At 44.4% G+C, this 12,349-nt stretch overlaps 1 protein-coding gene across 2 annotated transcripts in view; it reads right to left on the reverse strand.

Annotated features, from left to right (window-relative positions):
• The window catches only part of prkcq (protein kinase C, theta), a 130,956-nt gene that overhangs the window by 17,008 nt on the left and 101,599 nt on the right, over positions 1-12,349 (reverse strand). For both annotated transcript variants that reach the window (XM_072240951.1, XM_072240952.1), the window contains exons 11-13: positions 10,582-10,739; positions 9,206-9,379; positions 925-1,016 (exon numbers count right to left, since the gene is read on the reverse strand). In XM_072240951.1, the coding sequence (XP_072097052.1) occupies positions 925-1,016; positions 9,206-9,379; positions 10,582-10,739 (424 nt within the window). The remainder of the gene's footprint in view (positions 1-924; positions 1,017-9,205; positions 9,380-10,581; positions 10,740-12,349) is intronic.

Below are 12,349 nucleotides of genomic sequence, written 5' to 3' on the forward strand. Positions count from 1 at the left end.
GCAACACACATCAAAGTTGCTGGTGAACGCAGCAGGCCAGGCAGCATCTCTAGGAAGAGGTACAGTCGACGTTTCAGGCCGAGACAGTCCTGATGAAGGGTCTCAGCCTGAAATGTCGACTGTACCTCTTCCTAGAGATGCTGCCTGGCCTGCTGCGTTCACCAGCAACTTTGATGTGTGTTGCTTGAGTATCCTGGTAAATCTCTTTTGCACCATCTCTAAAGTCTCCACATCCTTCCTACGAGTTAACCAGAAACAATAGTCCATGTGTGGTCTAAGCAGAGTTTTATAGAGCAGCAGCATTACCTCACGGCTCTTGAACTCAATCCCTCAACTAATGAATGCCAACACATTTACCTTCTTAACCACCTTATCAACTTGCATTCTAATGGACCCATGGAGCTTTACATTTGTCGAGTTCCCTCTCACTGGTGAATACCGAAGCAAAGTATTCCTTAAGGGTCTCCTGTTCCAACTCTAGGTACGTGTCTTAGTGATGAGAAACTGGTGCGTATAAAACAAGTGAAATCTGAGAACATTTGATGCACCTTAGTGCTGAGTTTCATTGTTTCAAGGTTTTCTGTTGCCAAGAGTGATAAGGCTATTTAAGCATGTACTGGGTTTGTAAATTCCACCAAGAATTCAAGCAAAACCTTAGGATAATGAGCTGGGTATGGTAGAAGAATGGATGTGTTACTGGATTTCTCTGGAGCCAGGGTTGGAACCCACTTTGGAAGCTGAGGAATTTGGTTAACCCTGGAATGAAATACCACTTGCAACCAATAGTTTCACACCCACTCAGGTCCTTTATGGAAGGTCTAAATGTGACTCCAGACTACTACAAGGTTCACACTTAGCTGCCAGCTCAATGGACAGAGACAGCGGCATAGTCAGAAATGACATCAGAATGAGGAACTAACTCACGTTGCTCTTGGCACCTCAAACCTCTGGCAGCTTTGGATGTGAAACATCAGGTCCCCACCATTCAGATACTCCATTACAAAGAACAGGTTCTCCTGTGTAGAGGGGAAATCAAAGATCAATATACCGGTCCAAAACAGGAGGAATACAAAATGTCCCGATCAAAAGGCAGAGGTTCAATTAATCTCATGGTCACAGAATCATAAAGCAGTACAGCACGGATACAGGCCATTTGGCCCGTCTAGTCAATGCCAACCACAGTGCCCACCCAGCTAGATCTAATCTCCTGTGTTCAGTCCATACCTTTTAAGCCTACCCCTCCATGTACCTATCCATGTGCTTCTTAAATACTATTGTCGATCTGGATCTGACAACTCATTATAGAGATGCAGAGAGGTGCAGTATGAAGCAGCCCCTTTATCAAAACAATCTGAACCAACCATCGGTCACTCATTTACAATAATCCTACATGAATCCCATTTTATTCTCCCTGTATTCCCATCAATTCCCCCTTGTTCTATCCCTCACCTACACACTAGGAACCTTTTACAGCAGCAAGTTATTCTCCCAATCTGCATGGATTTGGAATGCGGACAGAAAGGCGGAGGGAACTCTCGTGATCACAGGAAGATTGTTCAAACTCCACACAGACCGTGCTGTGGGATTTAGGGATATGTGATCTCAGTGCCAACTGGAGTTGTCTGCCTTAGCCAAGGTGATTCAAGTGTGTGTTAACCATTGCACTTAAATATAAAGATCATAAGGATAAAGATTAGGGTCTGCTTCTGTCCCATAGGGAGCTATGAGACCACAAAGGGGAGTTAACACTGAGATGTTACTCAGCTGGAATTGGCACAGATTCGTTTTGTGGCAGCAGTACAGTGCAAAGTCATAAAATTGCTATAAATTACAGAAGTGAATAATAGTCCAAAATAAGAAGGAATAAAAAAAGTGTTCATGGCTTCATGGACCATTCAGACATCTAGTGGCGGAGGAGAAGAAGCTGTTTCCTAATTGTTCATACTTCTGTACCCCCTCCCTGATGGTAGTAATGGGAAGGGGGCATGTTCTGGATGGTGAGGGTCCCTAGGGATGGATGCCATCTTCTTGAGGTAGCTACCTCCTCTCAGGACACCCTCGATGGTGGGGAAGCTTGTGCCCCTGGTGGAACTGGCTGAATCAACAGCCCTCGGCAGCCTTTTCCATTCCTGTGCACTGGGGCCTCCCTTCCAGGCTGTGATGCAACCAGCCAAGATGCTCCTCACTGTACATCTATAGAAATTCGGTAGAGCCTTTGGTGACATGCACAATCTCTTCAAGCAGAGCCCCTGGTGTGCCTTTCATCATGACTGCATCAACGTGTGGGGCCCAGGATGGATCTTCTGAGATGCTGATGCCCAGGAACTTGAAGCTGCTCAACCTTTCCACCGCTGATCCCTTCAAAGAGGACTGGGGTGTGATCTCCTGACATCTCCTTCTGGATGACCACAATCAGTTCAGGGAGAGTGTGGAGGAACCAAATACTTACTCACCTGCTGGAGTTGCGTGGCTTGTTGGGGCCATTTCACAGAAAGAGGCCCTTCACCCCAACATAACCATGTTGACCATCAAGTATGTGGTAGATAAGGGTCAACCACACTCCTCTGAGATGGTGGACTATTCTGCTGTACCACTGAGGTGAACTTTGATAACAACATGGCAATTTTATAGCCTTCCCTTCTACATTCATTTAACATGTTGAATTTAAATTCCCCACAGCGAGATCTGAACACCGGACTCCTCATGAATATCTCAGGGTTTTGATAGTGGCTCAGAAATCAGACTTTACAGAGCTGTGTCCTCAGTGATAAAATCAAAATGATAAATATACATCAAACTGATAAGAAATGATGAACAGTGAGACAGAGATGAGGAATTTCTTTATCTAGAGGGTGATGAATCTGTAGAACTCATTGCCATAGAAAACTGTGGGGGCTGAGTCAAAGGGTATATTTAAAGCGGAGGTTTTTGATTAGTAAGGGTGCTAAAGGTTAAGGGGAGAAGACAGGAAAATGAAGGTGAGAGAGACAATAAATTGGCTACAATAGAATGGCAGAGCAAAAACTTGATGGGCCAAATGGCCTAATTCTGCTCCCACGTCTTAAGGTCATAGCTGATCAAAAAGAGTAGCTCAGCCATCCACTGGAAGGGAAATCAGCTGCACTTTTACATGTTATGTAAGAAAACAAAGTTTACCAAACAGAGACAGATATCCTGCAAGATCTTAATAGTTTGTGAGGTTGTGTTGAACAAATAAAATCTACTTCGCCATTACGGTCAGATTTCCTTTATTTCCCCCACAAATTCACCATAATTATCCATTATTCTTGATTCAATCACTCCCATGTTTCTAGTGATCCCTACATAACTGCTCTGCAGATTCTTAATATACTTTATGTCACCATTCTCACTTATCTAATGTTCCTCATGCTGTTATACACGTGCTTCATTACTCCCTACATAATCATTCACATAAAACTTTGCGTTACTCTGTTCCAGCGATGAAACTAACGTCCAGACCCACTGCGGCATCAAGCTTTGTGTCACTTATCCGTGCGGGCTATATATTAGATAAACCAATAAACACAGCACAATCACCTCTGAATCGAGTTACGGTCTGAACATAGTCAGAATCCACAAGGAGGGCTGGCACAAGAAAGCAGCATCTATCAAGGACCCGCACCACCCAGCCCATGCTCTTTTCTCACCGCTGCCATTGGGGCAGGAGGTACAGGACACGGGTCCCGCATCACCAAGTTCAAGAACTGTTATCACTCTTCAACCATCAGGCTCCTGAAACAGCATGGACAACCTCAGCTCAACTCTGAAATGACTTCACAGCCTGTGGACTCTCGTTCAAGGACACTGCAGCTCATGATCTCAGTATTATTTGTTCTTTGTATTTGCACAGAGTGCCTTGCTTTGCACATTGGTGGCTTGTCAGTCTTTGTGTGTAGCTTTTCACTGATCCTATTGTGTTTCCTTGTTCTACTGTGAATGCCTGCAAGAAAATGAATCTCAGGGTAGTGTATGGTGAGATATACGCACTTTGTTGCTGTTCTGCTGAACACTGTGGGCATGCTATGTTGGCACTTGCAGGCTGCCCCCAGCACATCCTCAGGTTACGGTGGTTGTTGGTGCAAATGACACGTTTCACTGTATGATTTGATGTAGAGGTGATAAATAAATGAACCTGAATCTGCAGTTAGCACTTGAGGTGCATGTGACAAGAAAGGGGACACAAAGTTGGTTCATCAGTGAGGGCTGGGGGTGATATTGGCTAGTGGTCTCCAGTGAGTAGTAGTTCCATGGGCAAAAATACCTTGTTGACGAGAGAGGTCAGAGAAGCACAGCCAGACTGGTTCAAGCTGATAGGAAAGTGACAGTAACTCAGATAACCATGTGTTACAACAGTGGTATGCTGAAGAGCATCTCTGAATGCACAAAATGTTGAATCTTGACAGTGGAACCAGAAAATCATGTACGTACATGTAGTGGCCACTTTAGTAGGTACAGGAGGTACCTAATAATGTGGCCACTGACAGTATGATCTAAATGACAGCACCCTGTAGAATCTTATGTGGAAATGGAGTGGGCAGTGCACAGACTGAGCAGATGTAATCAATAGGTAGAAAGTGCTTTGTTGTTTGAAAAATATCCTTGTCTATAGAGGATAGAATCCAAATAGATTGCGTTGATTATCGTTTTAAAGTGTTACTATAAGTAAACAGCTTCATTTTATTACAAACTGATTCCACTTGCACGTTTCTCTCCATCACAGTGCAGGGAAATTTTGGTATTATCACTTTGACCTTTGATTGTTATCGTGAATGGCAATTAACTCATTTCTGTGGGTGTGAGTTATTTGAGAAGGCATCTGCTGTCTGTCTCTTTGCCCTTCTTTATACACAGGTGTGGAAGTCAAGCAACACTGTCAAGGGGGCGAGTTATCGTTGAGGGTACTCGGGCTCGGATCAGCCCTTTCAGTCACAGGTTATTCACAGTTTGTAGTCTCATAGCATGAGAATATGCCCTTTGGGCCAGCTGGTCCATGCTGACCAAGATTCCCAAACACACTCAGACCCCACGTGGCACTGATTCGTTACAATGAGGTCATTTAATTCTTCATCGAAATTTTTTTTAAAAAATGGCAAAAATTCTTTCTAAGCAAGAGTTATAACTTCTCAAGAGCAGCCACCATTACAGTAAACATTCAATCAGCCAATGAGAGTGCTTTATGTACGCTCTGAGCCACTCACAGCCAATCACATATTACTTCACGCTCTGCCTCCCCAGCGTGTGTAAACGTTCTTGCTCCCTCGCCAAGTTCTTCCATTTTTTTTCACCCATCATGACTGGCAAACGGCTTGCAACTTTCAGTGAGGGTAGTACATCTAAGATGATTAGGAAAAGCATTAGCACGGATGTGAAACTGCAAGTGACATGGCGTTTGGAAGCTGGTGAGTGTAAGGTTGATGTTGGCGCCTCTTTGAAATTGGCTGCATCGACGATCAGAACAATTATAACAAAATGCAGACAAGATAAAAGCTTCCGCAATGATGACCTCAAAGTTATCATCAATGAAGGTGACTTGTTCAAGGAGCTATTTGCTTGAAAAAAATGGAAAATAAACCTAAATATGCGGGTGGATGACCAAACACAATGAAACATGCCCCTAGGCCAGCAGATAAACCAGCACCCACTTCCCTCTGGTGCTGCTGCAAAGTGTTCCTGCTCCATTGATGAACAGGTTAGGCCTATTTGTATGTTTTTTACTCCATGGATTACCGAGTATAAATAAAATAATATATCATATATCTCAGGTTTGATTTCTTTAAAATCAGGCGCACATGTCCATTTACATAATGTTATAATGAGCCTGCATAGCACTGACTAACAGAGCGCTCCATCTCCAAGGAGGGCATCCTCAGCGTTAAGCAGGGTCTGGCTGTATGCTGGTCCCGTTTGCCAGCACTTTTCATAGAGGACACGCTCAAAGAGAGGTGCCCCAAGAAGACGGCATCCATCACTGAGGACTCTACCACTAAGGAAGTGCCCTCCTCTCATCATTACCATCGGGGAGGAGGGACAGCAACCGAAGGACCCATACTCAATATTTTAGGAACTTTCGGTTTCACCAGGACCATTCAGTTCCAGGTGGGGACCAAGGGCTGAATTTCAGGGAATAACAACAAGGCAACATTTTGAATAGAGCGGCTGGGTCTGCGTACATAGAACATCGAACATTGCAGCCGAGGTCTACGTACATAGAACATAACATCACAGTAAGGTCCTTCAGCCCACAATGCTGTACTGACCTTTCCACCTACTCTAAGGTCAATCTAAGTCTTCCCTCTGACATAGCCCTCCATTTCTGTCATCCATGTGCCTGTCTAAGAGTTTCTACTCAAAAGATCTGCCTCTCGTAATGCCGCCACAGCATTCCACACACCTACCATTCTCTGTTTAAAAATACTACCTCTGACATCCCCCCTATACACCCTATCCTCGTTATATGCGTCTGCAGACAATGTGGATTCACAGTTATGCGAGGAACCTATTTCTACTAACGTCTCCTTATATGTGTCCAAAACTCACAGTTATGCGAGGAGTGCTGCTTTCCCGCCAGTACAAGTCACGGGCACACACTTCACAGTCCCACTGTTGGGACAAGAAGCACCGCTTCCCCGCCAATACAAGTCAGGTGCGCGCACCTCACAATCTCACTCACGCCACTCTCACATTGGTTTTGGCAAGGTGTGGATGCGCGATCTTCCGCTCTTAAACTTCTGTTGGTTTTACCTACGGTGCAGTGATTTTGTGCTTGAAATATTTAACTATGCCTCCTAAGCATCCAATGTCACGTACTGGGCCGTTAGCCGAGCGGCAGAGGACCGCTTTAACACTTGAAAAAAAGTTGGAAATTATAAATAGCATGGCATCAGCTGAAGGTAACACAGCTCTGGGACGCTACTGCCGGGAACAGAATCTTGCCTTTAAAGTTTTTTTGTTGCTTGACAATGCACCAGCCCACCCTAAACATTTGGACAGCATTCATCCCAACATAACAGTGCGTTTCCTGCCGCCTAACACAACATCGCTGATCCACCCACTCGACCTGTGTAACCCACATTCAAGGTGTACGTTTTTTTTTACCGCGAACTATCTCTCAGATGCTGCAAGCAACAGACGATTTTGAAAATCCCGGGAGTTTACCAACGGTGAAGGAATGGTGAAAGTTGGAACACTTGGCACAAGTGGTGATGGACATGGACCCACGTTTAGAATGGAGTCAGCATTTCAGTCATTCCCTGCCGTCACCCCTTCTTCCCTATAAGCAAATTTTTGCTGAAAAACAAAATGCTGCCAAGCAAACAACCCTCACCACTTTCTTCAAATCGGTGTCATCTTTTGCTGCCGGCAGTTCTGAGAGTTCTGTGAGTCTTCCTTCACCCCTTGTTGTGCTTGATATCCTGACAACCGCAACCATCCACCTTACCCGTGTAAAGCTGCCCGACACCACAACAACCACTCATCTCCCGGAGCGAACACACCTGCCACTGGTGAGTACTGTAAACCCGCAGATGATAACTTTCGATGATTTGTTATGTTGAATATTACCTTAAATTGATGAAATATAATACAAATATTGTCTTGTGGTACTGCTTTTGTGTCGTATTGGTATGAAAATGTGAATAAATTACAGATAAAACATATTTAGGAAGCCCTCTGGAACGCATCCCTATTTTCTCCATTTAAATAATTATTCACATTATGCTTCAACTTCGAGGAACGTATCCCCCGCATATAACGAGGATGGGGTGTACTTTCCTCCAATCACCTTAAAATTATGCCCCTGGTTATAAACATTACAAGGCAAGGCACAGAGAACTTTTAGAGGATCAAATGTGGCTACCCATGCCAAACCGCTACCAGGAAAATACCAATTATCAGTTAGAGAATCAAACTTACTACCTTTGATATTTATAAAGATAAAGATTAGCTTTATTTGTCACATGTACATCGAAACACACAATGAAATGTGTTGTTTTTTGTCAATGACCAACACAGTTCAAGGATGCTCTGAGGACAGCCCACAAGCAGCACCATGCTTCCATCACCAACATAGCATGTCCAAACTTACTAACCTTTATGCCATTATATTTAACACTCTTCCCATTACTGAGTCTCTGACCATCTACGTACTGGGGAGTGGGGTTACTGACCTGGGAAACTCACCAGCCTGAGGTCCAGCAGCCCTTGTCCACGGGACTCACTGACCCTGGGGATTCGCTGGCCTTCATCCTCAGCACCTGCCACCATGACCTTAATCCTCAGTGATCACTGGCCTTCGAACACACAGCACTCTGACCCTGGATTCCAACCTCCGACTCCGGTCCCTAACTCTTCAACTCCTCATTTACTGCCCGCAACTTCTAACTTTCCCCCAACCTTGTCCCTCAACTTTAACCTGGCCCATAATTCCCTGCACTGCCTCCAAAACCTTCCCTACGAACCTAAACTAAGTAGGTAAGTCTGAGCCATGACCTCGATGGACTTTGCAGCTTAGCACTATTCTGACTGGATGCTCCCTCCAACTCTGGTGCATGGTTACTGCAGTGAGCAGTAAAATTTTACTAAAATTCACTGCAGTTACCCTGCCTAGTCTGACAGCACCTCTCATACCTGGGACCTAACCACACAGAAGGACAAGGCAACAGACGTATAGGAACACCACCTCTTTTAGTTTCTTTACCAATTCACACACCCTCTTGATTTGTAAATATATCTCTATTCCTCCAGTGAAATTGAATCAACATTAGGTAAGCTTAGGGGGCAACGTTCTACAACACCAGTAATCAGGGTTCAAATCCCATCGCTGTCTGTAAGGAGCTTCTACATTTTCCCAAGACTGTGTAAGTTTCCTCTAGGTGCTCTGGTTTCCTCCCATGTTCCATAGATGTATGGGTTAGGTTTAGTGGCTCGTAGAATGCTACACTGGCACCGGAGGCATGGTGACATTTGCGGGCTGCCCCCAGCACATTCTGGGACTATGTTCGTCATTGACACAAAAACCCATTTCACTGTATGTTTTGATGTAAGTGACAAATAAAGCTAATCTTTAACGTCTCTTTAATCCTGAAAGTGCCTTCCCCAATGCACTGTAGAAGCCACTTACCTGAAGGACAGCAGGCATTCAAGAAGGAAAAGTAACTTTAAGAATGAATTAGTAAGGGAATCCTACCTTCGTTTGGAATGTGCAGTAGAGATGTGTGAGAAATGGGTGTTCCCAAGCAAGGGACAGAACCCTTTTCTCGACCATAGTACATTCCACGTCATCGTCCATCAGCACCACGTCCTTCTTTAGCGCCTTGATGGCAAAGAACTGGTTCTTGCCCTTTAGCTCCGCAAGAAAGACCTGTCAGGATCACGACAGGTACAAGAAACATTATCAGTTTGAACGGAGAAGATAGAACATTACAGAACAGTACCGTCCTTTTGGCTCACAATGTTGTGTTGACTTTGTAACCTACTTTAAGATCAATCTCACCCTTGCCTCCTACCTAGCCCTCCACTTCTCTTTCATCCATTCTTTCAAGAAAGAGATTCTTGCTAAGAGTCTCTTAAATGTCTTTAATGTACCTGGCTCTACAATTACCCCTGGCAGTGTGTTCTTTGCGTAAAAAACTTAACTCTGACATCCCCCAATACCTTCCTCCAATCACCTTAAGATTATGCCCCCTTGTAGTAGCCATTTCTGCTTTTGGAAAAAGTCTCTGGTTACCCACTCAATCTCTGCCTTTTATCATCTTGTACACCTCTATCATGTCACATATCATCCCCCGCTTCACTCCACAGAGAAAAGCCCTGGCTTGCTCAACTTCTCCTCATAAGACATGCTCTTCAATCCAGGCACCATCCTGGTAGATCTCCTCTGCATCTTCTCTAAAGCTTCCATATCATTCCTATAATGAGGTGACCAGAACTGACTGGGGAGGGCTACTTCTCAATTCTTTTGTGGATGAGAAAGTATACAGAATGGCTCAGCACAGGAACTGGCTCTTCAGCTCATTTTCTATAGTCTAGGACCAGAGGGCAAAGCCCCAGAATGGAAGGACATCGCTTCAGAACAGAGATAAGGAGGAATTTCTTTAGCCAGAGGATGGTGAATCTGTGGAATTTTTACAGCTGTGGTTGATATGTTAGAGGGTGTCAAAGATATCAAGAAGAAGGCAGGAAATGGGGTGGAGAGGAATAATAAATCAGCCATGATGAAATGGCAGCACAGGATTGATGGGCCGAATAGCCTAATTCTGCTCCTATGTCTTATGGTTTTATCTGTGTTGACCATGATGGTAAGCTAAACTAGTCCCACCTGCCTGCACACAGTCTATACCTCTCTATTCCCTGCCTGTTCATGTGTCTAAGTACCTCTTAAAAATTGCTATCATATCTGCTTTTACCACCTTCCTTGGCAGTGAATTGCAAGTTTCCATTAGAGATGTGACCAAGGATAGAATTGGACAGCAGACTTGATGGGCTGAATGGCACACTAGTTCTTATACCTGTGAATCCTTTGTAATCTGTGACTGACGGAATGAAGTACTTTTATCTTCTTACCTTGCCAAAGCTGCCTTTCCCCAACATTTTGTGCAGAGTGAAGTCATCGATGATAAACTTTCGCTGGTCAACCCCGGGTGGTTCTTCGTAGATGGGAGAGTCCGGGGGACAGCTCTCTCCCTCTTCTGTTGGTGTTTCCCAGCTGATACCTTGCACCTCTGGGGACAGGAGTGAGGAAAGGTGAAAGATTAGCTCTATTTGTCACATGTATATCAAAATATACATGTATACCAGTGGTGGGTGCATGGAAAGCCCTGTCAGGAATGGCAATGGAGGCAGATACATTCCGGGGATTTAAGAAACTCCCTCAAAGATGAAACAAAAATGCAGGACTATGCAGGAGGAAAGAGTTCGATTGATCATAGAGTAGGTTAAAAGGTCGGCACAACATCTTGGGATGAAGGGATTGTACTGAATGGCAATGTTGTATATTCTATGATTCATCAAAATATACAGTACAAGGACAAACACAGTCAAAAATGTATTGGGGGTAGACTGCAAGTGTTGCCATACTTCTGGTGCTAACATAGCATGCCCAGAACTTACTAACCCTAACTCGTCTGTCTTTGCAACGTGAGAGAAAAACGGAGGACCTGGAGGAAACCCATGTGGTCACGGGGAAAGCAAATTCCTTACATAGTGGCAGAGATTGAACCCTGAACATTAATGCTGTAAAGTGTTATGCTAACATGCACAAGGATCAGAATTAGCTCGCTTTGCGGGGAGCTAATCTCAGATACTTGTTCCGTCTCAGAGAACCGGTCAAGAGCACATCTTCTTAAGGCACATCATGTCAATAACCATAGACTTGGAGTTGTTAGGAGGAGTTAAATACTCGAAATAATGGACAGCAAGTCTAAATGGACCTCTGCTGTTGCTTTGTTTCATTAGATGGTTATTTAAACAACCGTGTAGTGTGGGAGAACTACTGTCTTGTTTGAGCGTTGTTGGTCACAGAGTCATAGTGTCACGCAGCAGAGAAACAGACATTTCCTCCCACCCCATCCACGCTAGCCTTCTTGCTCAATTACACTGATTTCATTTGCTTACATTAGGTTGGCTTAGTGTGACAGCTGCTCCGCCCATGACCGCAGGAAACTGCAAAGAGCTGTAGACCAGAAACCAACCACTCCTTCACGGACTCTGTCTACACTTGGCACTGCCTCAATAAAGCAGCCAGCATGATCAAAGACCCCACCCCCACCCCCGCAAACATTCTCTATTCTCCCTTCTTCCATTGGGCAGAAGCTATAAAAGCCTTAAAGCACTATACCATACCATCAGGCTCAAGAATAGCTTCTACCCCACTGTTATCAGACTCTTGAATGGACCTTCTGAATGGACTTGTCCTCACAAACTACCTCATTATGATCTTCACTTTATGATTTAGACGCACTGCTGTGGAAAGGAAGGTAGCAGAAGCCAGAATAAGACAGTGGGAAGATGGGGAGTAGGAGGAGGAGGGGAATTCCACCTTCTAATTCTGGTTTCTGTGATGAAGGGTCTCACCTCAAGGTGTCAATTCTTGAGTGTGTTGCTCAAGATTTCCAGTATTTGCAGCATCTCTTGTGCTTATAACTTTTGTAACACCCTGGTTCACATTTTTCCTGCTATGCTGTAGGTATTTCAGTTTAGCAGTTCTGCAAGACAATCTGTTCCGTTTTCAGCTTGTTTGGGTTATTGTTGAAGGTAAGGGATGCTGAGGAATGTGTGTCATCCAATTGGGATGGTGGAACTGGGAGGTTTTGTGAGGGACACTAAGGTTGGT

This window comes from Mobula birostris, chromosome 23 (assembly GCF_030028105.1).
Source record: "Mobula birostris isolate sMobBir1 chromosome 23, sMobBir1.hap1, whole genome shotgun sequence".
Classification (NCBI taxonomy): Eukaryota; Metazoa; Chordata; class Chondrichthyes; order Myliobatiformes; family Myliobatidae; genus Mobula; species Mobula birostris.